The sequence below is a fragment of the Podarcis pityusensis genome, assembly GCF_964106645.2.
Source record: "Podarcis pityusensis genome assembly, chromosome: 10".
Taxonomy (NCBI): Eukaryota; Metazoa; Chordata; class Lepidosauria; order Squamata; family Lacertidae; genus Podarcis; species Podarcis pityusensis.
This window is the reverse complement of record NC_138035.1, coordinates 71,371,930-71,398,993: the sequence shown is the minus strand read 5'-3', so window position 1 is coordinate 71,398,993 and position 27,064 is coordinate 71,371,930. Positions and strand designations below refer to the sequence as shown.

General features: G+C 42.8%; 1 protein-coding gene across 6 annotated transcripts in view; it reads right to left on the bottom strand.

Annotated features, from left to right (window-relative positions):
• The window catches only part of CD36 (CD36 molecule (CD36 blood group)), a 66,660-nt gene that overhangs the window by 3,068 nt on the left and 36,528 nt on the right, over positions 1–27,064 (bottom strand). For all 6 annotated transcript variants that reach the window (XM_081023736.1, XM_081023737.1, XM_081023734.1 and 3 more), the window contains 11 exons: positions 16,858–17,018; positions 16,167–16,311; positions 13,620–13,802; positions 12,751–12,842; positions 11,104–11,150; positions 7,489–7,558; positions 6,554–6,741; positions 5,134–5,252; positions 3,491–3,564; positions 2,142–2,196; positions 396–560 (listed from right to left, as the gene is read on the bottom strand). In XM_081023736.1, coding sequence (XP_080879862.1) covers positions 396–560; positions 2,142–2,196; positions 3,491–3,564; positions 5,134–5,252; positions 6,554–6,741; positions 7,489–7,558; positions 11,104–11,150; positions 12,751–12,842; positions 13,620–13,802; positions 16,167–16,311; positions 16,858–17,018 — 1,299 coding nt within the window. The remainder of the gene's footprint in view (positions 1–395; positions 561–2,141; positions 2,197–3,490; positions 3,565–5,133; positions 5,253–6,553; positions 6,742–7,488; positions 7,559–11,103; positions 11,151–12,750; positions 12,843–13,619; positions 13,803–16,166; positions 16,312–16,857; positions 17,019–27,064) is intronic.

Here is a 27,064-nt window from a genome sequence, read left to right as displayed (position 1 = left end):
TTAAAGCTGAAATTTAAGAGGATTGTGTGAAGACACACACTAAGCCTTAAGCCACTGCATAAGGATATTGGGAGCCCAAGAGGCCACTGGAAGTTTCATTTCTGAGCACCATCTATGTACAACCCTTCTAAAAAGCTATCTGCTATTGACAGTACAGTTTCATTGGATATACCACCCGGTGTCTGGAATCAGAGTAGCAGCACATTTAATGTTCACCCAAGGTATAGATTTGCTTGATAAAAATCAATACATCTTTTTCCAAGCCTTGCCTTCAACATGTGCAAAATGGTCTCATATACACAGAACTGTGGGTGCTCAATTGCTGGTATTATTTCAGCCAAAGAATCTCAGAAATAATCATCAAAGGAAATCCTGCCAGAGTCCTGTTTCCTTACTTATTTTGATTTCTGCGCTCGGCATACTAAGAACGAGACGAGGAATCCAAGGAACATCACGCTGCCGGCAATGATGAGCACCGCTTCCAACAGATGCAGAAGCTTGATCTTATTGGTCACTTTCTCTCGGAAAAACTCAGCTTTCTTATCATCAATAATGGCCGTCTGGAGGAAGAAGAGGGAGACCAAGAGCAACATTATTCCACACAGAAGTCCACAAGCAGTTTCCTCCCCACATGTGGAAACTGCAATGTCAAGTTATTTCCATCTTGGATCTATGAAAAGGAACCTGCTTACATCCCTGATTACACCCAGTTCCATTGCATAAAAATAATAATAAATGGAATGGTGAAAGGAGGAGGTAGAACAACAACCAGCTGATTGTCCCATCTTCAGAAGCCCCTTTCAAAGTGCTACCTAAGGCCTGCAAACCTGCTCGTGGCCATCAGGTTTTTACCTGCCCCACACCCGGCATCATGATGGGCAGGTGGGTTTGGCTCAGTGAATACAGCATTGAAGGACAACTGGGGAGGCTCAGTGGGCCTATACAGACTCATGTGTTGGAGATTCCCCACCCAGGAGTGCGTGCAAGAAGAGAGTCAGGGACTTAAGTGGTTATGCATACACTGCTCAAAATGTTTTACCAACACATGCTGCACATAGTGCAGTGCAAGATAAATGTCTTCTATCTTCTTGATTGAAGTTATTCCTTTGGGAATGTGGTTTCCAGGAGGCCTCCCATCTGGGCAATGACCCAGACTCACACCTGCTTAGTCAACAAAGTGATGGTCTCAAGGCCACACCCTGGGAACCCAGGTGCTCCACAGCAGCGTTGGCCTTCAGGCACTTTTGGGACTTCCAGCTAGTATGGCCAAGGATTAAGGATCATGTAATTCAGCAACTTCTGAAGGGGACCAGATAGATAAGACAGGCAGGCAAGACAGCTGGGGTAGCCAAACACAGAGGAGAAGGCTGTGGTAAACAACTCTAATAGGGTAGCTGGTTTACAACACAAAGCATTCAAAAAAGATGAGCCCCTGAAGGGAAGGGACACCATCCAAGATTGTGCCACTTCAGTTCACCCAACGGTGTTGGGATACGGCAGGTTGGATTGGAGAGGGTTAATGGAGCCAGGATGACTTCAGGCCAGGCATGGCCAAACCTGGCCCTCCAGATATTTGGGGGCAACAATTCCCATCATCCCTGACCACTGGTCTTGTTAGCTATGGCCGTGCCTGCTTTAGGCATTTCTCATGCAGTGAAGTTTGCAAGGCACATCTTCCACTTGGGAAGCAACAGAAAAGTGGCCCAAGGCGACACTTGAAGATAATGACTCAGACTTATTTGTCCATATATCCAGCCATATTGCAAGCAAGTCTAAGCAGAAAACACAGTAGAAAGAATTTTGGGAAGAAGCTTTACTCTGAGTGAGGCCTCAGAGAGAAACACAGGAGAGTGTCCTTGGGAGCAGCTGCTGCTCCTCTGGAGATCTGATGGGGAGCAGGTGGATTTGCTGTTGCCAGTGCCTCAGCTGCAAATAACCTCAAATATTAAAAACTAAATTCCACCACTGTTGCACCCATGGAACTCGTCAACACTAAAGAAGTAGGACAAGCATAGTATATAGATTAACTGTGATAGAAAGGAAGTCTTGGCCAACATTTTTTAAAGGGGTAGGAATAGCGAGTTACAACAGTACTTATATAACTAATGAAGAGCAACAGAAGAACAACAAACAGAATTTACCTCATTCAGCCACAAAATAGGAAAGAGAAATGGCAACTTGACCTGTTTTAGGGCGCTGCAATAAAACATATGAAAATATAATTAGAATGAAAAAATTGGGCAAAGATCCGTAAGTCAGAATAGCATTTATGCAGCAGTTTTTGCATGTTCAACAGGAATAAACCTAAAAAGAACTACATACATCCTGATATGTTCAGATGATCACATCTTATGAAGCAGTCTTTAATAATAATTAAAAGCCCACACACATACCCTTTTCACAGTGTGAGCCATCAAACCATAAAAACTCTAACCTTAGTGTCCGAGGCTGGTAATCATAGTTCCCTGCTTTGGACAGAAGAGGAGACTAAGGTTCCAGAGGTTTCTTGGTTTGATTGATTGTGTTGCAAAGGGAGGAGCAAAGGTCCTGTGACCAGGCAAAAGACTCATTCATCTCTCTAATAAACCAAATTATTAAATTATTTGCATACATATATGGCTATGATCATTGAAACCAGCCCAGTATGAACCAGCCCTAAAGAGAATGATCTGTATTTCCTATTGCATTTTAGACAATATTGTCACTATTGTGTGCTGTCCTAAGGATAGACCTGAATATTCTTCAAGGCAGCATGGAAGAAAAGAACTATATGACTTGTCACAAATTTCCTCACATTTTTCACCAAGTTAAAACCTAAAAAAAAAGATTCTCCCAAAATTTCACTTCAGCATGTCTGGTGGGAAGCTACAGATGTCCAGAGCACATGTGATGCTTTTCCTTTTGTTTTCCTCAAAACGATGTTGCGTTAAGCAGGAATAGAAGTTATTTCTGAAGTTTCATCTTCAGTAGAAAATCTAAAGCAGCAGGAGCCAATTGGGTACCCTACAGATGTTGCTGGACTCCAACTCCCATCAGCCCCTGCTGCCATCACAGGATGGACGGGCTTTGGTTTGTGTATCGCTTCAGAAAGTGCAACTTCAGCAAGTCTGGCTTTAACTGGAAACTGTATCTGATTTCTCTCCATTCCTATTCAAGCCAATAATATTGACTTGAATACTGTGTATTCTTCAGAAAGGAGTGAAGTACCAGGAAACTTCTGTCTTTTTCCTCGTCATCTAAACTCTACCGTAGATTGCAGGGGACCTGGGATAGAGTTGGGTCCAGTTATGTCATGCTACAAATTGGAATTAACTGTCCAGACATACAATGAGTGATAATTTCTACTGTATCCATAACATGTTGAGGAACAAAGTGTCCACCCCTGAAAATGATCAGGTTCAAGTATGCAGAGGGACTTACAAACCCAACACTGAGAATTTACAGAGAAGCACATGCACTACTTTTTAATTCAATTAAAACAGCAACTTACGTAATTTTTGTAGTAGGCCTCACCAACAAATTGATTTGCAGTCTTTTGGCAAACTGCAGTGTAAACCCTGTGGTCTAAAAAACACAACACAAATAAATATGAAGTGCCATGAACAATTGATGCTGAGGGGGCGGGGGGGGGACACTAGTAATTAGCAGCATTAAAATACAGTAACATGTTTTTATTTGGATCCAAAATTAGAGCATTTCCTATTATAAGAGTAGCTGAACAGGAAATGGCCAAAGTTACGTGACTTATCTTTAGCTGCAACTAGACATTGGCAATCACAGCACCACTGCAATTTCAGATTTCCCTAGTTGCTCATTTTTCCAGTCTTAGTTCTGGTTTTTCACATTTCCACAGCATTTTGAAACTCTCATGAATGTTTGTCAGCATTTATGTGCAAATTTCTCCTAATATACATGTTTGCATGCAATTTCCCCAACTATAATGCGTCCTTAAGATGCTTTTGGCAATATATGCATTGATACGTAGACTTAATTGTCGTATATGCATTTCTGTAGACAATACTTGGCAAGAGAACTACATTGCAAAAATCTGGAGAAGAGCTATGAAGAATTTTGAAGGAGGGCTGTGTTTCAGTCCACTTTTTCTTTTGGGAAGAGTGAAGTCCTAGCTGCAACACCTTGAACAGAGGCCATTTATCATGATTCCACATGAGTTACATCAAAGTAGCTAGATTCTTGTCTGACCTGAGGGTTATATTCAAACCTCCCAGGGCTAAATGCCTCCAAACCTGCACTCACTTGCTCCCCCCCCACCTGCCCCTGTGCAGTGCTGGGTGGGGGAACACAGGCAGTGAACCCCCCATCCCATCTGCATTGCTGGCCTGGAAGTGCTGTGACAGGGAGGAGGGCTGCCATGCCTGGTCCAGCTTGCAGGACATGGGCTTGCCCGCCCCACACAAGAGGAGGTGTGCATGAGCTCACAGTGCAAAATTCGGCCCTAAAGTGATGGCAGCCAATTTTAAGACATTTCCCTTTAAGATTTGTTTCAGGCTTTTGTTCAATATGGGAAGGACTTTGTGTGCAGGTCCAATCTCTGGCACTGCCAGTTAGGGCTTGAAATATTCCGCACCTGAAACCACGGAGAGCTGCACACAGGCGGCGTAGTCAGGACTGAGCTAGATGTCTCACTTGGTCTAAAGTAGGTTCCTATGTTCTTTGATATCAAGAAATGGGGCAGGGGAGGCAGGGGAGACCTCTGCCAAGAGTGGAGAATAATTCTCCCTTGTCTCACATGGCTGAAGCAAACTAGGCCCTGCCCAGCTTCAGAAACATCTGGCAACAACAGGTCCCTCAGGGAGCTTTTCCTGAGGCAAACACTCTGGCCACTCTTTCACGAACCCCAAAAGTTAATCCCAAGATCACATGCAGTATCCATAAGTTACAGGCTGCTACTGCAGCAGAGCGCTGGTGCCAAAATCCTGTGTGACAAGACAGAAGATGCTGAGATCCCACCTCACCCCCTTTGTGGGGCTACATTTAAGTTATGTTTAAGTTATGCATGTAAAGGATATCAGTCTGAGCTCTACTGCAAGCCAAATCCTAGTTTTTCTAAATGACAGAACTGAGGCACTTAGGGAGGGGGAGAGAGCGAAAGGGTACAGTGTGATTACTTACTGGCTCTACATCCAAAAAGGTCATATGCTCAGGTGGATTTGGGTGCAAGCCTTCAACGCCTTGAGCAATTTCTTCACTTGCGTAGAGGAAGTGGGGGAGTGTGACATATACAGGTTTTCCTGCGGAGGAAGAGGAGAAAAAACATCAGTACAATCCCACGGCAGTAAGCCCTTCTCTTTCTAGCACCTAGCATGCTAAAAACCATGCTACTCAGCCTATATGGGGAAAACTACATCTGTTCCAGGGGCCGCCACCAAACAGACCCTATTCAGCAGCATGCCAGGGGCTCAGAATGGAACTGAAGGCCGTTTTCTTCATGCTTGCAGCTGCCAGAGTGCCAACAGTGGTCAGGTTAATTGGGTAAGAGGTGGAGGGGGCTCAAAGGTATGCAGGTGGTGAGGAAAGAAAAGGCAGAAGTCCTTGAGTTATTCTCATTTTAAAAAACTGAGTTGGAAAAGGATTTTGGACTCACAGTACGCATTGTGGCAAGTATAATGACATCTCTACTTAAATTGCACAAGACGTTGCATTGTGCAACAGTGACAATTTAGATGTACATTAATTTATACTGTAAAAAAACATGATGCAACCACAGATGATAAACCTTTGACATTCAACCACAATTCAGGTCTGTTTTGCCCCCACCACACGATCAGATATAAGTTTTGAATGTGTAGTGCCAGTATAGCTCAGGATGCTAACATGGCTTAACATCAAAAAAAAAAAAAGAAAGACTTTGCAAATTATTTTCATCTCACCTTTTCTCCAGTGGGAGTCCAGGCACACCTGCAATTCTTATGAGTAATGTTGTACAGGTTGTTGTATATGCAAGCAAAACTTTTACAATGTGGAATTCTGCTCCGTGTACACATGCACACACCTATATGTAGATGTATGAATGTGTGTACATTTTAAGTATCAAAAGTTTGTGTACAGTGAATGAAATCTGTTGCATTTTAAATGATAAAAACAAAACTCTCACAAGTATTTCAGTTCTTTTTTCAATTTACACCATTGTTGAATTTTACTCAGCTTTACATTATAAAGCCTCAATCACAACGCGCCCTCGCAAGTGAGTTCAGATGCAGCCCTTAATAGATTTACTCTTAATAGATCAACTCCATTTTAGCAGTATTGCTATAGAGAAAGGGCTGTTGGTTCCCTTTTGAATCTAATGGGACAACTTAAGACATGACTTAAGCTCCAGTGAAATCAGTGAGAACTCAGTGCAAGTAACATAATTTGGACCCAATACAGAGCCTTGCCCCTGGTGCCTCCGTTCTCACCAAAGAGCTGTTAGTTGGACCACAGAGGGCACAGCCTATGGCAGGACCACTTCCCAAGTTCATATTGTCCAGACCTCCAAATCTTTATATTAACCACTCCAGTAGCTTGCTCATCTCAAATTGCAGGCAGATACCTTGTTTGCAAGAACTGATGTCCAGTGCCCCAGCTAATGTGCAATTCTGGGATATCTCTTTCTCTGTGCAGAAGCAGATGTTGTCAGGATTGACAAGAGGAGATGCAAAAGCACCTGGAGGGACAATGAAGCGATAGAGTGGGATGTCCTTCACAGTCTGTTCACTGTCAAAGTTGCTGTAGATGGATCTGGATATGAAGTGGGACAGGAAGGTAGCGTCTTAATTTAGGAGCAAACATACAGGCACCTGTAATTTCATAATTTCTATTATCCTAATTTGCTATCCATATACTTACCATACATTTGGTGGCTATCTGCAAAATTAAAATACGAGCCAGAGATTTCAACCTGCCCATTATTTTCAAGCTGTGCCCATTACTTTCAATGTGTTTTCAACACCTCTCCAAAGGCATGAGGTGACCAAAACAAGCCTGAACACATTTGAAGAGCTAATTTAAATTTGCAACCCTTATGGATGATTTTCCTCCTGGGAAGGCCTGAAGAAATATTGCTTCAGTAGTACTACCTCACAGCAGTTTTTGATACAGTGGGACCAAAAATTTGATGGGCTGCCATAAAAAATAACTGGTGAAAAGAATGGCACCAGAGGAGTTAACACACTAGTTTTCCATATGGCTAACTTTGGGGGATGGTTTCTATTGGCAAATAGCACTGTAGTTGTGTGATTTGGGGCATTCTGTGCCTGCCTTTAACTTAAAAAAATGTGGAAGAATTTGGTCATTGATCTCTCATATGATGCCCAAATTTGGCCCAAACAATGCAGAAGCTTTGCCAGATCAATGTTGGTTCTCTTCAGTGTTACCCCAAGCTGACTATAAGCCAGATTTTTTTTATATAAAAAAACAAAAACAAACTTTTAATCATTATATCCTTCCTAACTCAAGTATAGAAAAGGACTTTATGATGCTCTTTACCTGCAAATATCAGAAGAAAATAAGTCAAGTCTTGCAGTCTTTTGGACAAAAGGGGGAAAGGAAGCCCCATCTGCAAATAAAATGAGAAATATCATATAAATTCCCAGCTTGCGCTCAGGTTTGCACAACACACATGTAAGTGCAAAACTCAGCTGCCAGTTCACTTGTGTTCATCTATCTCATCTGGCCAATTTTCGCAACTGGATTAAGAGACACTGCAGACAGATGTTTCAGAGGAAGGCAAGAAAAACATACATCTGACATCTTCCCAAGGCTTTTAACATTAGAGTGCAAGATCTGAAGCTTTTTAATGGTACTTTTAAAAATATTGTCTGAGTTAATTTGGAAACCACCCATTGGTTGACCTGAAGCCAAGATACAGAAAGTCATCTAAGGTTACACAGAGTCCATGGCAAAGAAGAAATCATTCCTTGGATTTAAAAAAACACAACCCACATCTTGTTGACTAGCAAGTGAGGCTGATTCCACCTCTCAGCTATCCCAGATATCAGGGAAACAGGATAATGAACAGACCAGTTCGCATGTTATTGTAATGATTAGGGGTGACAGATATTTTCTTATTTTTCTACTTCACTGCCTTGGGGGGGGGGCAGGAGGGGAGACATCCAATGACTTGAGACATGGATCATAAAAAGTAGGCGAGATACATTCTGTCCACATAGGTAGGATCTTTTTAATAGTTTAAATGAGTTTGTGCTCTCCAGATATTGTGGACCACAACTCCCATCATCTCTGGCTATTGGCCATGCTGGCTTGGGATGATGGCGGTTGTGATCCACAACATCTGAAGGTTACCACATCTACCTCTTGTTTAAATACGAGCACAAATCCCAGCAAAACTGCAGTGCTTACTCTCAAAATGCTGACCAGCCTGCTCTTGCGTATGGCACTGAGCTATTGTTCAAAACTCCAAATGACAAAATGGTGAAAGGAGTGCAGAGGTATGTTGTCACTGTTTTTCTCACCAGCTGTTTAAAAATATCAAGCTTTGGTCTGCAACTCCTGAGGGCCTGAAGGAACAATCAGACTTCCCTCAGGTCCTCTCCCAGGGGTTTTAAACAGCCCCCGACACCCAGCTCTTCTACGTCAGATTAACCCACCCACCCACTCCATTAATTTCATATTTCACTTAATGAATTGGCCTTGCTATGGGTGGTGCGGTCGCCATATTAGCGGGGCCAGGTAGGAATTTGTCTATCAGGCGAATTGGCTATGGCCTGGAGGTTTTGCCTACCTCATAGCAATCATCACAACTTTGGCGGTTTAGGCACTGGGTAACCTTAGTCCTGGTTGGAGGAGGGGTTGTACCCTCGCTCCCCCCCCCAAAAAAATAGGGTATCCCATTAAAGGGATCCCATTAAAGGAGTTGCTTCTGTCCATATGCCCTGACAGGGTCTTTGGGCCTCAGCAGCGATCCTTGTGGGGATCCCTCTGTTTGATGTAAGTCATAGGAATTCCCACTATTGGGTTGACCCTGATGTCATTTCTGGCAGGTGGGTCAGAAATAAATGGTTACCCATTGCCTATCCCAAGCCTCTTCATCTGTAGTCAATACAATTGTGGCCTGACTTCAACTCTTGTGTCTTTTACTGGCATTTTATTTGAGGGGAAAGTGTGGGGCCTAGGCCTGCACTTAAATAGTCACAGGATAGGAACTAAAAAGACCTGTGGTAAGAGAACTCGCAACCTCCTGGTGTGTGTTTAAGAAAAGCAAGTAAAGAGTGCTTGGAAATCATTCACTGAGCACAACTACCAATTTCAAATGGTAACACCATGCAGAATGACAGAAGGGACTGTGCTACCTTCTTACCACCCAAAGCCACCCTTATTGTAGGATATAGGGAGAGCGACAGCAATTGCTCATATCTGCAAACGTTTTCAGTCATGCTATTTAGTGGCTTGAAAATAGAGGAGGGAAATCAAATGTACACCGACAAAATTGGAGGAAAGGCTATCATGACCCAACATGCACCTACAGGAAAACAATCTACAGTAGAATAAGAAAACTGATGTCACCTGATAATGCTAGGTTAATTTATTGGTGCCAATCCAAGAACTAAGGCTGGGTAATTTAGAAACCCCAAATAGGTGGAGTTCAGCCAAGTAGAAATTTCATAAGCATTCCTAGATGACTCATTCCTATAAGTGAATGGGACTTTACTACATCATTGAACTAGACTTGTGGGTACTTGTTTGACTGGAGCATTAACAACTCATAATTGGTGCCAACAGTAAGAACAATTACCATTCTCTAGGTCAGAAGTACTCTGAACCAATTCCAAGGGTAAGAAGTGTTCCTCTTTGTGATTGTTGAAATAAATGAGCTGCAGAGGTAGCACCAGCTTTTTTGACCACGTCTAAATCTGAATATTCTCTGTGATTTCACAGCAGAGCTATGGCTGCCAGCCCCATGGCATAAGGAGCACTGTCTCCATTGACTAATAACAAACACACACTCCTTCAATTCCCACAGGCTTCCATGGCCTGCAGGGAACACACAGCCAGTGCATCTGGCTGAAGGACAAACACAGCACACAGGAGCTCCCAAGAGATGGTGCTGCAATAAAATCTCAAAAAGTTTGTTTATTGGCACTTGTCCGCTTTTAGCTTAGTTGTCTTGTTGCTCCATTTTTCTCTATCCCTCTCCCCCGCCAAGAAGACATCCTGGAGGTGAGGCATGTGGGATAAGAGGCATCACCGGGCATCTAAGGTACAAACGTCACCAATCTCCCGTGTTCACAGTGCATTTCTGCACGTAATAGGAGTGGCTTCTGCCCAGGAAGACCTTTCAAAGCTTTCACCCCAGACCTTGTGTACTACTTAATATTATTTGTTATATTTTTCCTACTTGCCCTGCACCAGTGAGTCTCAGGGCAGGCCACAGCACATTAGGGACTCAGCTACACAGCTACACTCAGCTAAACATTTTAAAGGTGTTGTAATGTACAATATACAAATGTGACACTAGAAGGCGACAGTGAGCTGTGGAAGATTCAATGTATTTTTAAAAGTCTTAAAATAAAGGATCTCTGCAGCATTTTTTATGTGTGTGTGGATTCCACCAAAAACACAATGCAAGCAGCAGTGCAGAATACAAATTGACAAATTAAAAAAACCCTTCTGTGCTCATCAATGCGCTTGAATTGATCACCAGGGGAAGGCCCTACCAGCACTATTTTTTGTGCCCCTAAATCCAAAGTTGTAGAAGAGCGCTCCTGTGTCCGTACCCCCCCCCCCCGCCCATGGCCTTATTTTCAAGCAAACCTCTTCAGGGTGTGGAGCATCAGTTTGTCATGCACAGAACTGTGGGAACAGGCAGATCTGCTGCTCCACCTTCTATCTACAGAGATCCGCAGTGCAGCCCACAAATAACCCCATGGATATGACAATGCATTTGCAGGACAGAGTCTGTCTTTGCAAGGTGCATGACATGTAGGAATGTGCTTGGTGGCAACCTGAGACAGATCCATATCGAAGAACCATTAAGTGTACTGACAATGCAGAAGACTTGAGCTCTTATCCCTCTGGCTCAAGATTTTTAGTAAGAAATTGGTCCTAAATATCAGTAGTTTACACCCACCCACACTTACTTACCTGTGCCATTGATCATAGCACAACCTCCGGCCCAGTATGAAAGGGTGCTTTAAAAGAAAAAAAGAGGGATGATGCAGGTCAGGTGACAGAACTTCAAAGAAAGATCCATTTTGCTATACATTTTTCTATATTAATATAGGAGTCAGATTCATGCCACAGTGCTCTCTTTCTAGAAGGATTCTCTGACGCAATCCAAGGCCGGATTCAATTATGCAGTTTCCTAACCCAGAGTCTAGGGCTGCTACAGGATTCACAAGCCTGGCTTACACTGGCAGGTGTCAGCCATGTCAAGCATGGACAACCCGTGTCATGCTTTAGGCACAGCTAAATGGAAAGGAGTCGTGCATGTTGGAGAGCTCAGTCAGTAGAGCATGAGATGCTTAATCTCAGGGTTGTGGGTTCGAGCCCCACATTGGACAAAAGATTTCTGCACATAAAATAATATATCTTATATAATTTATTATTTATACCTCGCCCATCTCACTGGGTTTTCCCAGCCACTCTGGATGGCTTCCAACAGAATATTAAAATACAATAGTCTATTAAACATTAAAAGCTTCCTTAAATATATATAATATAATTTATTATTGCAGGGGGTTGGACCTGATGGCCCCCTTGGTCCCTTCCAACTCTGCAGTTCTAGGATTCTATGGCCTACTCGCAAGAAGGTACATATGCATCCTCACTGCCAGAGCCTTAGCATTTGGAGGCTGTGTTTACATCTTACTTGTTAGTGAGGGAAGCCACTTCAAGGCGATTATTTCCCCATTGCCCTCTACACTACTTGCTCTTTCAAGAACTGTGAAACCAGCCTAAGTGAAACATTTAACTGAACAGAACTGCCCAAACCAGTGCAGAGATTTTAAAATTAAAATCTCATCTGTATCCCTCCCTCCAAAGAAAGAACTCAGGAACGTGTACATAGGACATTTGATTTTATATTTAAAACCATCTTGTGAGGTAGCCTATGCTGAGAAGAAGTGATCCCCTTAAAGTTAATTTTTGCACCAGAACCTTGGTGGTAGCAAGTTTCATTCTCCTCCATAGCTTCAAGGCAGGGAGGCATATGGACCCAATGACAATCATCTTGGCCCTGTATCTGCTCATAAAGCCAACAGAATATATTTAGCCCGAACAAGTGTTGTCAAACACATCTCTGCAATAGAGTAGTTTCAAGCCTAGCAATCTCCTATGTTCAATCTTTCTGCACTGAAATAACAATCTGAGAAGAACCTGCTGGATCTGGCCCAAGGTCAGCATCCTGTTTTCCCAACCAGGTGCCCATGGGAAGCCTGAAAGAAGGACTTGGGCACAACAGCACCCTCCCTGCAAGGGCCACTCAGAAGCATCCGGCCTCCAACGGTCAAGGCAGGACATAGCTTTACCCCCAATGTCCAATCCTCTTTCAAAGCCACCCAAATTGGTGGCCATCACTGCCTCCTGGGGAGGAAATTCCATATTTCAACCATGTGCTGTGTGAGAAAGTCCTTTATTCTATCCTGAATTTTCTAACAGGTGGCTGCAAAAGCATGCAGAGACACGGATGTTTGCAACAGCAACGTGAGAAAGGATCCACAGTACATGATTACTGGATCTTTTACAAAGCATTGAAAAAAAATCTATGCACATTTTTCAGATATACATTACGTTTTGTTTTTATAAGCCTTGATGAGTGCCGTCTTGCTTGTGTCATTTTTCCCATTGTGGATTCTATAAAGGCCGTCCAATGTCTCATTATACTTGAGAGAGGAGAGAAAATACACAATTTTCAGTACAAACGGGTTTGATAATGAAGGTAAATCCCAGGGTTCTTTTCTATGTTCAAATAAATGTACACCATTCCTCATTTCATGCTTCTTAGCAATCAATTTATATCTCTTACACATTTTTGCATGCAGACATACCATTCTAAAGTATGGATTTGCCAAAACTATTTAAAATGGGTTAGACACCACCAAGAATTTGCATCTTTTAAAAATAACCCACAGTAAGATACTGAAATACTAATGTTCAATTTAAAGCCTCAGTCAACAGGATGACACAGAAATGAAAATCACTCTATTCATTTCTCAAGGGTGGGCACTAATGGAATGAGACCACCTGCTCCTTTTGCATCAGAATTAGCCAATGGGGTGGACTTTAGATGGTGCTGGACTACAATTCCCAACATGCTGGCTGAGGTTGATGGGAATTGTGGTCTGGAGTACGTGATCACTGTTTAGTCCAGCGGGGGTGGACTGAGGCAACCTAGTGGCCTGTGGAAGGACAATCCTTGCCGCTGCCCCCAGCAATGGCGGAACAAGCTCCTAAAGAGAAGGTTTGCTACTTTAAGGCTGAGAAAGAGCAAGCTCAGCCGAGGAAGACACAGCTGAGTTGTTTCACACTCCCCTCCCCTTCTTCGACCCTACCCTCTCCTTTTCCCCAGCCTGGTTGTAAGATCAGATTTCTAAGGGCCTTTCCATTCTCCCCCAGCACCAAGACAAGTGGTTTATTTCCCTTTTGGGACACATACGTACAGGAAGGAATACGCCAACAACCCTTTCAACTCCTGGAAGTGGAATTTTCTTCAAGAAAGGATCTTCATAGCCCCAGAGTATTTCTTTCACAGTTCTGTTTTGAAGGAATTGGGACTTCGATGACTTCACCCAAATGTCCAACAACGCTTGTATGAAGCCACTTTGATACAAAGCAGGTGCAGCCTGAGACAAACACAAACACATATACAGTCATACCTCGGGTTGAATATGCTTCATGTTGAGCGCGTTCGAGTTGCGCTCCGTGGCAACCCGGAAGTAATGGAGTGCGTTACTTCTGGGTTTCGCCGCTCGCACATGCATAGATGCTCAAAATGACGTCACGCGCATGCGCAGAAGCGGCAAAAAGCGATGTGTGCGTGCGCAGATGTGCCGTTGCTAGTTATGTTTGCTTCTGGATGCGAACGGGGCTCCGGAACGGATCCCGTTCACATCCCGAGGTACCACTGTATTCCCTCTGACTAACCTTCTTGCATTCAGGTTGCGACCAAGATGCCTCCCCTCTTTTTTGGAGGGAGGCTGCAATAACCCAGCCAGAGACCAAGCAATGAAAACTTTTGAACATTAGTGATAGGCATTACGGTTGATTGGAATCAGAGCAGCGACATGGTTCACATTTTGGTGCACTGTCTGCTGTATTTCATTTTGGAAGGAAATCTTGAAGCATTCCCCAATGTTTTAAAAGCCCACCATGTACAAAAAGAACTGGAAACCTGCCCTAGTCTTCTAGGAAAAAAATATGTCTGGATTTTTAAACACACACACAAATCGAAGATCCTTCCAACTTCTGATTCTATAATGAATCTAATTGCTTGACATGATTTCATGCTATTAAGTATGACAGAATATGGTGGTTGTCTACATTAGGGATATCTAATCTGTGAGAAGGAAAGAGGAAACTGAGGTTTAAGGCTCTAAGTGTGGAGCCACATGATACACAGCTTCACTGTTCTCTTCCATTTGCTACAGAATTTATTTATAGGCTGTACAGTATTATGAAAGTTGCTCATCATTCAGACAACGAAGGGCCAGGAGGAAACTTCTATGTTGGCAACTGCAAGGCCAGCTGCAAACTTATTTCTCCCAGGGTACCGTGATAGACTAAAGCAATGAAACTGGTTTCTCTAAAGAGCATATTCTTAGGGCCTCACAAAATTACAAATTCCAGGATTCTTTAAGGGGAAGCTGCTAGAGTCAAGATGCAATGAAACCTATTTGTAACAGAAAGGCAGCGTCAAAACTAGGCTCATTTTCACCTGGGTCAAAAACCCAGTTTGGCTGGAAGCTTCAATGGTGCTCCTCTGGAGTAGCCCCCCCCCCCCCCGTAGCTACGGCTCTGCGGAAAGGTGCATAAATCCCACCTTTTCTCCAAGAATTCTAGCCAATATGATTCTCCCCACACACTCCCTTGTGTCCCCACAACAACCTGAGAGATTGGTGAGATTGAGAAATGGCAACTGGCCCAAGGCCACAAGTGAGCTTCATAGCTGAGTGGGGATTTCAGGCTTGGTCTCCCCACTCCTAATCTGATGCAGAAACCCCCACACCATCCTGGCTCTCCCAACTATAATGGAGAGCCCACAACACCTTTCATTTCTGCCCCTAAAAATAGAATGGAGCATTATAATTCCTGAAGGGATATTTCTGGTAAATATTGGAGAAGGGAGAGACAGCCAATCAATGGAGCAACTGCACCACAGTTGACAATCCAATCTTACCTGCAACACTTAGCTACTACTTTCTCAGCCTCAGAAGAGAGAGAAGAAGGGAGGGGCCTATTACAGGGATGCTCAAGATTTCTGAGATAATTTCAAGCCCTTCACATAACTATATTCACCTAATCATCAATAACTATGCAGCTTTAACATCAGTTCACAAAGAAAAGTAGTCTCATTAGATCAAGATAATCACCAGATCTCTAACCTCAAATTCTAATCTGGGAAAATGAAAGTTATTCCCAGCCCTACCTGTTTTAGCAGTCAACTTTGGAAGAAATTAGCGCTACTGTGGTGCACTCAGATGGTTTTAGAAGGGTGAAACACTCTTCCCGTATAAAGAAACAAACAATTCAAATTGATGCAAACATGCAGTGTATCGTTCTACAAATCAGGCCCCAAGGGGGTTTGGCAATGTGCTTTTCTTAAGAGCTACAGTCTCAGTAGGGCTGGATGACTCTGGAGATGCCTCACTCTGGCACTAATTGGCACCATTGTTAGTAGCCTTGTCATAGAAGCCAAGTATAGGCTGGACAAGGGATTTGCGAAAGGTTCTCTATCCCCAGCGGCCAAGGCAAAGAGGGCTCAAGCAGCAGAGTATGGCTACAATCACGCAAACTCCACACAGTGCCTTTTCTGTGGTGGAAAAAGAAAACAAAAAGACAACCACACTATTTCTTAACTGATTTAATTTTGTAGCTGGAGGACAACTTTTGTCCTCATTACTCAACCTGTGCATTTGTGAGAAAAAGGTAATCTGAAGATGAGAAAGTTTGAATGTTACATAATTAGGAAATTTGCCTGGCTTACGTACCACAACGGCAAGGTTGACTATTGTGAAAGTGTCGTTTTCTGGCCCAACTGAGAGATCAGGCTGAAAGAGAGCAATGTTTGGCTGGTAGAAAGACACTGTGGAGTCGTTATGTTGAGTGATGTTTTCTTTCTGCAAATAGCGCACCCTTAGAAATCAAAGAAGAAATTTAACTGCAAAAGCTGAATTGAAAGAATGCCGATTTAACACCAGCCAGCTGAATCACCATTTCTTCCCAGTGCCAGAGCATTCCCTCTACCCAACACACTCAACATCTTTAGGGTTCCTTTGGGTATAAGTTTTCATTGCAGTGCTTTGTACAAAAAATATATATAGGTGGTATCCAACTAAGTTTTACTCAGAATAGACCCACTGAAAGTAATGAACATGACTTATTTTTATTATTGATTATTGATTAATTTCAATGAGTCTGCTCTGAGTTAAACTTAGTTGAATACCACCTTATGACAACACAGACATCACCTCCAAAAAGTGCTCCTATGCTTTATTTTTATTCTTACCCCGTTACGGTAACTGTGACTCATTTTTCACAGAAGACTTTTGTGTAATTGGAGAAGAGGTTTTTGGCACAACACTAGAACCAGCAGATTTGGAATAATCAGGTCTGCCCACCAACCCACCCTCAAAAAAGAACAGAAGGAGACACACATTTAACACAAAAAACCTTGCCTACCTGTAAGTGTAAGGCCCTTTCTGCTTGAGTATTGGATGCGATCCATTTTCCATTACTTCTTTTGGGTTTTGCACATCAAAGAACCAAAATTGCCTATAGACTGGACTCCCGGGTACAAGCCAGTTCTCATATGCAATTGTACCATTTTCAATGACTGTTTCCTGGAAGAAGAAAAGAACAAGGAGAAAAGGAGGAGTGTTGTGTGCTGTGCTCCCTCCAATCAGGCTAATACAGTAGTGTGAACCTTCATACATTTCAACCTGACGTAAAAAAAAGTTACTTTTTTTTTTTAAAAAAAAGGACACAAGAATTGGAAAATACATTATAAAAGTAGATTATAATTGCTCAAACTAATAATTGATTAATACATCTTATGAAACATTTTAACTAAGTGCTCCATTTATCAGTGCAGATTTAAACTCTGTTCCTTTTGATTCCAGGTCAATATGTAGGTGTGAGAAGGGAAGAAAGGGCAGGGGGAGCTTCTAGTGAAGTCAAGAGAAACTATTTCAACTACTGTACTGCATTAAGGAATAGTGGCCTTAAAATTATCTTATTTGACATGCAGTAGGAGTTGTGGTGGTTCTAGCAAGATTCTCCTTCAACATTCCCTAAAATAGTGCTCATCAATTATAAATAGCTGTTCTAGGACTGGTCTTTCCCAAATCAGAGAAACACACTTTGTCAGGATAATCCTGCAAGTTAAGAGAATAATAAGAATTACTGAAGACTCTGAACTAGTAATGTACAGATATTGATACAAAATCTCATTTGAAGAAAAGAAAGTGAAAACTTAAATCCACGATTTTCGAAGTAGACTTTAGCACATTGCCTGAAAGTTAATTAGACCTAATTTCTAAATTAGAAGAAGAAAATAGCAGATCAGAATCTTCTGTGCAGACAGAAGGGCTAATACAAACAACCCCCCAAGGCTTTGGCCTTAGCATTTTTAAAGTGATATTAAATACATAACTTTGGCGATACTCATCTTGCCTCTTGGCTTCACTACTCAAGTGACAACTGAAGCGTGGAGATAGGATAAACTATCATTAATTCTATAATTTATTCATTTTAACAACTTAAGCAGTTCATTCACTTTCATTTCCCATTTAATTCAATGGACACCCCACCAATCTTCTGTCACTTATAACTTTTGTATTTTAGATCCCATGAAATTCTGATCAAACTATTACCCTTCCGAAGGATCAAACCTGAAAAATTTCAGTCCTATTTTATATCTATTCACCTCTCCCCCTCCTGACACCATCTTTTCTGACCTGTATATAGCTGGTTTCATTTCTTCATCCCAATAGAAAAATCGGTTTCCATTCAGAAATCATTTGTCTGAACTACCATTATTTTTTTTAAAGCAACAGGAAATGAAGACAGAGTGGAAAAAAGGAAGGATTTTCACATGTCTTTTCAAAGTTTGCAAAAGAGCAACTTTTGAGCAAGTCCTCACAAGGCTCCTGTGGGAAATTGCTTCATCTTTTTTGCCAAGGACTTAACCTTCACTCCAAAATATGCAACCAAGGATTGTGTCTGTACAGCAGGCATACACTGCACTGAGCTGAACATCAGCTATTCAGGGTCAGACAATGCACTTTGTGTGCGTTTCCCAATGCTGTCAAAACCTGCTAAGCAAATGCCACAACTCCATCGAATGCTGGAACCACTGCACTTCAGAGTTCATAGTCCCTTTACAGACAGCCAGACAGAAAGGAAATGTAAGATGCATTGGGGGGGGGGGGGAGGTAGCAGAACTTGATAGAGAAGGCAACCCATTTTTGTTATTTAAAAAGCTTTGTCACAGGATCTGCCTGAAGTGCTCCAGAAGGCAAAATCCTGATGGCAATAGACTTGCTTGTTCATGTACTCTCTTACAAACTCGTGTCACCCTGACTCAACATTTGCAGCTTTTCAACCCTGAGCAGGTCCCAGGAGGCCAGGGATTATGTGGAGCACTGAGAAAGAGGAGGAGGAGTTGAAATGAAAAGTCGGGAATCTACTGGGGAAAGGTCAACATGCTTTGTCTGGGACTTTGGATAAGGCCTTCAGAGGGAAAAAGGCCATCTTTACATGACCTATGAGACACAAACATACAGAAAGTTCACTGGCACTAACTGCGGCTAAACAGCTGACAGCCGTTTTCTCCTATTGCTCATCCCATGTTAAGAGGTACAGTTAATTCCTTGAGCGGGAAGTCAGGCTGTTTGGTAAACACATCTGGCAGCCTGATTTGGGCCACAACTGGAAGGGATGGAGCAACAGTCACCCCGATGAAAATTCAACATTCAGAACCAGCCTATAGCAAAGGCCTCCTTGCCCTTTCCAGAACAACCCTTAATCTCCACAAACAGATTAAAAGGGTGTTAACAGCATCAACATGAAGCAATAAAAAGCCAGGGTGCACATGCTAGCACTTGCCATTCCGATCATATCCCTGAAATATACATCAAAGAAAATGCTCCCCACTCCCCTGCCCTGTGAGGTTGGACAGGAAATTCAAGCCTTCAGTCATTTTATTTAGAGAATTCTGTGACGGTATTCCTGAGACGCAGGTCTCCCACTTCAAGGTGCAGGTGGGACCTCAGGTTTTCCCTATGATCCACACAGAGAAAAGCAGCCTGTTAGGAAGAACAACTTTCTCCTAGAGCTTTTTCCTATGAAAAAGGTGTCTAGATTTGCATGGGGAAACCTGCAATAAGTAGCATCTCAATTACACCATGCACCCTCAGTGAGAATTTATATTATATCCTTATCAAATTACTTTTCCTCTTCTAGAACTTGGGGACATCCAATGAAGCTGAATTCAATTTTTTAAAAAACATAGTGGCTATTCTGCTTCATCTCCTGGCTTATGTAAACAAAAGCTGGGACTAGTTCTAAACTGGCCTACCAGGGAAGGAAACACATTTCAAGATGCAGAGGAAGTCAAGAGGAAGACCAGCCTAGAGAGACCCACCTTCTCAAAGCACTCTTTGTGTCAACCGTCCACTGATGTTGCACAGTGTGTCATTCCTATCCTACAGAGAGACATCATCTTTTCCTTAGCGGTCAACTCAGAAGCCTTGTTGGAGTCAGAGAACTCAGGGTGGGTGTGCAAGGCAAGTCAGAAACCAAGCAAGAGGGAGGAAGCACCCAAGATACAAGGGAACATTCCATCAGTGAATGTGGAACCAGGGAACCTGCCTTATATAGAGCCAGACCAATGGATGAGTCAGTGTTTCCTGCACTGACTGGCAGCAGCTCTCTGAGGTATCAGACAGGAGGCTTACTCAGTCTGACCCAGAGACCTTCTGCACTCCAGCACTGAGGGTTGGCCTTTGACTGAGTTGGTCAAGTTAGCAACATCCTTATTAATTCTGAACACTCTTAAAGCAGGATAAATATAAAGGCTGGATCACATTCAATGCATCACATTGTGTGTGTGTGTGTGTGTGTGTGTGTGTGTGTGTGTGTATCTGTATCTGCACATACACATGCAGCTCCTGTGTATCCTATTTTTCCTCTTTTTTCTTGAAACAGTGAAACTGTGGCAGAGGTAAGTGGGCGAGAGAGACTATTGTGTTCTTGCAATTCCTGGCAAAAGGGCTTTGCATATTCTGCAAGACCAAGCATTTTTATGTGGGAAGAAAAAAATAGTAAAACAAAATTGTTACTTTCTACTTGGAAGTTACTTATATGCCATTTTAAAATAACCTGCTAGTAGTGATGGCTATTGCCTGAAACACTTTGAGGCTTGCATTCCTGTGGCTACGCTAAATGTTGTCAGTCTCTCATATGTAATAGAAATCTCAAAGAGAAATAAACTAGGATTGTTAGGCTAAACCTGGGATGGGGAACTTGTGACCCTCCAGGTTTTGTTGAACTTTCCATCAGACCCAGCCAGCAAGCCCAGTGGTCAGGGATGAGGGGAGCTGCAGTGCAGAACACCCAGAGGGCAACAGCTTCCCCTTCCCTGAGCCAAAAAGGCACCCAGTGCCAGAAAGAGGGCTTGTTCTAAACTCACCGTATTTTTCGCTCTATAAGACGCACCAGACCATAAGACGCACCTAGTTTTTGGAGGAGGAAAACAAGGGGAAAAAATATTCTGAATCCCAGAAGCCAGAGCAGCAAAAGGGATCGCTGTGCAGTGAAAGCAGCAATCCCTCTTGCTGTTCTGGCTTCTGGGATAGCTGCGCAGTCTGCATTCGCTCCATAAGACGCACACACATTTCCCCTTACTTTTTAGGAGGGAAAAAGTGAGTCTTATAGAGTAAAAAATACGGTAATTTAGATGAGCATTCTGGGTGCCTTCCTTATTTACTCAGCACTGCCAGAAGCAACTCCAGTTCACTGTACATCTAGCTATTGACCTACACATGAGTTTTTTTAGTCTGCAGGGGAAATCCTACTGCAGCAGTCAAAAGTGGGGGATGGGGGCACCGCTAGCGCCCTCCCGACTCGTGAAGGAGCCTTTTTAAAGGCTACGGATCGGGTGCCGGGGAGAAGCGTGGTGCTTTGAGTCCTCTGCTATCCCTGCCGAGCGAAGCCGCATGCCATCCGGCGGAGAGCGCTGACTTCTTCTATTGAAAATTCGGACTTCTTAACAATAACCCGTGAGTAATTTGGAAACCGGGTTCAAAAGGAGAAAAAAAGAATTTTTTTTTCCGGATTGGACATGAGCGGGGGGGGATCCAAAAAGGAAGTCAGTCCCCCTCCCTACTGTAAACCTTCCAAAACAAGGATGGGGAAACCAAGGTCCAAAAAGATTTGTATTGCTGATAAAAACTAAGAATTCCACGATGGGGAACTACAAGAACTGTGCTGGAGGAAGAATTGAGGGAGAAGGGAAACGTAACCCCCCCCCCCTGTGAACCGGGGTGATTGAAGAGAGAGCCTGGTGAAAAGAGTCGGAGATTTTGACAGCTGTCAAAGTAGCTGTCAAAGTCGGAAAGCAGAGAGGATTTTATTATGAGAACTTTGCTGGTTAAATTTGTTATAATTTGCTATAACCCGTTAAAACTTGGATACAAAATGGCGAAAACATGGATAACAATCGGACTTTTGGACTAGAGAAAACAAAGTTACAACAATCCCCCTAGAGGAATTTCGGGACATTACAAAGATGGTCGTAAGTGGAAAAATACCATTGGAATTTTACAGGACTGGTTATCTTCTGGGAAAGCTGCAAAACGGAAATAATATTTTGTCTACAGGGTGTTCAGCTAAAGGAGACAATAGAATTTTCTATTGAAGAAAGGAAGGGACTGAACGCAAGTTTTTGTTCCTGAATAACAATAATCCCTGCAGAGTTACTAAACTTCTGAATTAGAACGTTTCAGCAGCGGAACAAGAGGAAATTGGACTACAACTTGGAAAGAACAATGGGGGGAGTTTTATTAAAGATTTGAAGTTAAATGTCTTAAAAAATAATTATAAAAAGAAAAAGCCAGCAAGGAGTTGGTGGAAATAGGTGATTTATGGACTTTAAGAATTCCAGGCAGATAACATGGTTTGGTGGTCAGGGGGAAATTAAACCGGGGACAGGGGGGGGAGAACTAAAATCCAAAGGCTCGTCAACTTTTTTTTCTGAATTGGCTCTTTCTCATCTATTATACTTTTTATTTCTTACTTTTTATATTTCTATTGTGTGGGGTGTCCTTATCATTAAAAAAAGGGAAATTGTGGAATGAAAATGGGGTGGGCCCTGGGGAGAGAACTTTTGTTTTTTATTAGGGGTATTGATGAGGAGTGTATAAATTTTAAATTCGAATAATGGTCTAAACAAATTAAGTTTCAATTAGAACTGAGAGCTTGTGGAGCCAACAATATGAAATGGGAATATGGTAGGGGTGGGGGAAGGGGGGAGTCCCGGAAAGTGGATCTATGAAAATAAGGCTTTGAATGTACTTTAATCTTTACTTTCTGTATTTCTGAAAATCTTAATAAATATCATTAAAAAAAAAAAAAAAAAAGTGGGGGATGGGTGAGAAATTTTATTCGGTTCACATTCAAATGTAGATCTATCAAATTTGCACTTGCCAAAACCATATGAAAACTGCCATCTTTCAAAATTTGCACTTACAAGTTTTGCAGTGCAGCTCCCCAACCACATAATATTTACAAAAATGCATATTTTAAGGGAAAGTGTGCAAATGTAAAACTGAAAGTAATAGTATACAAAAATGCATTATATATTTGGGGGAATGTGTACGTTAGTCAAAATCGCATGCAAAAATGTGTTGATTAGGAGAAATTTATACTAAAATGCTGGCAAATTTCCCAGATTGTTTTCTATTTTTTAAAAGTTGGCAATTGTTCAACCATGTTCACTTGGTGTATTTCCACAACACACGTAGCCATTCTTCACAGGTGAGGAGTCAGATATGTTCCAAAATGTTTCTGAAGATCTTTTAACATTGCCAAAAAATCCCTCCAGTTTTCAACAGTGTCTTGATACTCCTTGCAAAAATGTACATTTAACCTATAACTGATTGTTGCTCCGCAAAAGTTGCTTTTGTAAAATGAACTATATTAATATGTGAAACAGCAGCAAAGTTGTGCACGGTGCTCAAAGGCTCCTACAGCAATCCTGTCATGCCGCAAATGAAGCAAGCCAGAGTCTGGCTTGTTGTGTCATCTGAATTTGGGCTCATGATTGGTAAGTCAAGAACAAACCTTGGCTACTGCTCACAGTTTGGAGAGAAATGAGCCAAGAGCCCAGATTCAGTCTGTGGCTTCTTTCATCTGCAACATTGCAGCAGCAAGTGTAAAGGAGAAGCACTGCAAGAACTTCACATTAAACTGTGGCTTGTTTTAAGCTAGTTTAATGTGACAGTTGTTCTGGGCTGCATAGTAGCACTTGACTCAGTGCCAGACAGTGCAAGACTTCTCAGAGGTCCAGAGAGGCCCAGGCCACTTCCAGTCCTTAAGGTCCCTTGCCACAATAAAAATAAGAAACAATGACTCAGGACTTTACTGTAATTTTACTGATGTTAGCCACCCTGAGCCTGGCTCTGGCCAGGGAGGGCGGGGTATAAATAAAATTGATGATGATGATGATGATGATGATGATGATGAATGAAGACAGAATAAAACTGCAAAAAAAAAAAAGACTGGGAGACATACTAGCTAAGAGAATAATTATGCCTTCTACCAAATCACATCTCTTATTTGCTATAATTTGCAGCTCAAAGCTGAGAGACCGTGTCACATTTTGGTCCAATGCACATAAAAACAAGTCGCAAAACTGATCAAATGCCAAAACATTAACAAGTGTCTACATTTGAGGTCCACTTTTGAGCTTGAGGCCCTGGTCAATTGGCCCTCCTGCCGGCCACTCTCCCTGAATTGGCCCTGGATCTAAACCACAGAGCCTAGGGCTTGCCGATCAGAAGGTCGCGGTTTGAATCCCCGCAACGGGGTGAGCTCCCGTTGCTCGGTCCCTGCAGTTTGAAAGCACGTCAAAGTGCAAGTAGATAAATAGGTACCACTCCAGCGGGAAGGTAAACGGCATTTCTGTGCGCTGCTCTGGTTTTGCCAGAAGCGGCTTAGTCATGCTGGCCACATGACCCGGAAACTGTACACTGGCTCCCTCGGCCAATAAAGCGAGATGAGCGCCGCAACCCCAGAGTCGTCCGCGACTGGACCTAACGGTCAGGGGTCCCTTTACCTTTACACACCCCTAACAGAAGCAAATATGGAGATGAAATGGAGGAAGAAGTGGGGAATCACCCACAATTCCATTATATAGAACTACACATGCCATCGTATTTCTTGGATCAGGAGTCTGATGCAGGACACTCGTGAGCTGCTTTTTCTCACTTTTGTAGAACAGAGATGAGTTAACTGTTACAAGTTTTGGTAGGGGCATCTCAACTACATCCCCCCCCCCCCAGTTAAACTGAGTAACCCAAGTCAGTTACGCAACACAAGTCGTTATCTCAGAATAGCTTGCAGTCATTTTATTTATCTAGCCAAGGGCAAAGTCAGGCCACTTTTCAAATCAGTAGATAGCAGTGTGCAGAATAAGTTTTCATGAAGAACTGCATTCTTTGCAAAACAAAAACCTCACCAGATGCTGCCTATCAGATATGAAAATCAAGAAACTGACCCGAGAGTGCTATGGATAATATTGCTTGTTCTGTCTTGCTTCCTTTAGATTGTGACACTTAAACATGAGTGTCAGTATAGTGACTAAAGGGCTTGGGCCGTGTTGTCCCTGGTAATCCGTAAAGCTAGTCAATCTTCAGCAAGCCACTATTTAAAGATCAGAAGGGGAGGCCAAAACTGATAAAATAGCACCACACATTGCAATACTATTGGTATGCCTTCCAGTAGTGCTAAAGAATTATCTAGACTGACAATAAAAATTTGGCTACTTGGCTGCTCATTCTGGAGTAAGCAATTCAAGGAAATATGACAAAAATGCCACATTAAAAAGCCCCTTTTGCCAACCCATTTCTAAATGAGAACACAGGAACTCCATCCATCTAGTTTAAAACCTTTGTGCCAATTCCACTTAGCAATCTCCTACCCTACTTCCAAAACCCCAAACAAGCCCGTTTCAGTTTCCTTTACATTTTCTTGCCACCAGCCTCCGAAACCTAAGCTGGTTAAAGAAAATTACCCCTTACTGGGAAGCTTAATTGCAGTTCAGCCTCTTAAATAATAGAGATATGGGCACACCTTAGTTTCTTGGATGATACTCTATACACACCTGGACATTTCAGGTTGCCCTGGAGTCCTACGCTTTAATTTGAAGCTTCTGTTCAGAACTACCAGCCTGCTATATTGCATTTGTTTAAACACAGTCAAGTATTGCAAAGTCTCGGAGGACAGTGTTGCTTCCAGAGTTTCCCCAACACAGATTCTCAGAACAAGAATGAAGGCTGGACATTGAAGACCTTAATGCAGTGGTTTTCAACCCATGTACCTTGGCACCCTGGGGTGCCTTGAAGGTTGGTCAGGAGTGCCACAGGCAATACTGGCCTCTGTCCCTCTTTCCTTCCCTCCCTTCTCCAATGCCCTCTTGCGTCTCTGCCTCCCAAAGGCTTGCACAGCAACCCTGGCTATAAGCTCAGCAGGCAATTGGTGCCTCTGGGAGGTGCCTCTCTTTAGGGTGGGGGGGGTGAAGCTCAGAGACCAGGGATGAAAGCAGGAGCTGCCTGAAGGACTCCCAAGGAGAAGGGAGAGGAGGCTGAGAGAACATCCCACAAGGAAGGGTGTTTGAGAAAAGGTGAGAGGCTGCCAGCTCTGCAGGCAAGGGGTGACACAACTGGGCTCCTGAGCCCCACAGGGCTGCCACAGAAATAATGCAGTTGGTCAAGGGAGCCGTGGACTCAAAAAGGTTGAAAACCTCTGCTTTAATGTATGCAGCTCTATCACCATGTGTGATGATTTACAGAACATACAAATGCAAAGAGCCCAATTCCTGCTCTGCGAAGCTTACAATCTATATTTAGACATTTCCAAGATGGCGCAGAACATCTAAGCAGAAATCACACAGGTAGATGAAGATGGGGGACTGGGTGGAAGGGGAGGTGGGGGCAGAAAATCTGACACATTAGCAAAGCTGTGTTTCATCGGCACACAAAAATCACAGGAAACAAGAATAGTACAGTGGAGCCACAGATGACTTAAGGAAGTTCTATGCTGAACAGACCTCAGCTTCCTTTGGTAGAAAAGCTGATGTCCTACAAATAGTTCAAAGATTTCCCCTAAAAATACTGGGCAGGATTCAACAAGTCCCATCAGGGGAAGCCCTGTGAAATGGCATCTGCTTGAGCAATGGGGTTTCCTCCTCTCCTCACACCATGTCCTGCTGTGTCCCTGAAATTGACTTGGGGGGTTGGGGAACCCCTGGAACAGAACACAATCGGAGGAAAGCTGGGATAGTTCCATCTGACAAGCAAAAATGCTTACCTTGGCAGAAAGAGCACCTTAGGACAAAGTTGACTTCTTCCCTTTGAACTTTTTTAAAAAACAAAACAAAACCCAAAGTAATTTAAATTGCAAATACAAGAAAGCCCCAGTAGAACACAATTTCATCAGTGTTTGGGCAACACTTCAAAAGTATTGACTGAGTGACTGTTCAAGAGCACAAACACAATCAGCCAAGAGATCTGTACAATGCTGCCAATCCACTTCTGAGTCCTAACACCGAAAGACTGCTCTTCATGTGGGTCACAGTAAATATTTTAAAATGTGCTCTTTGTGGGTG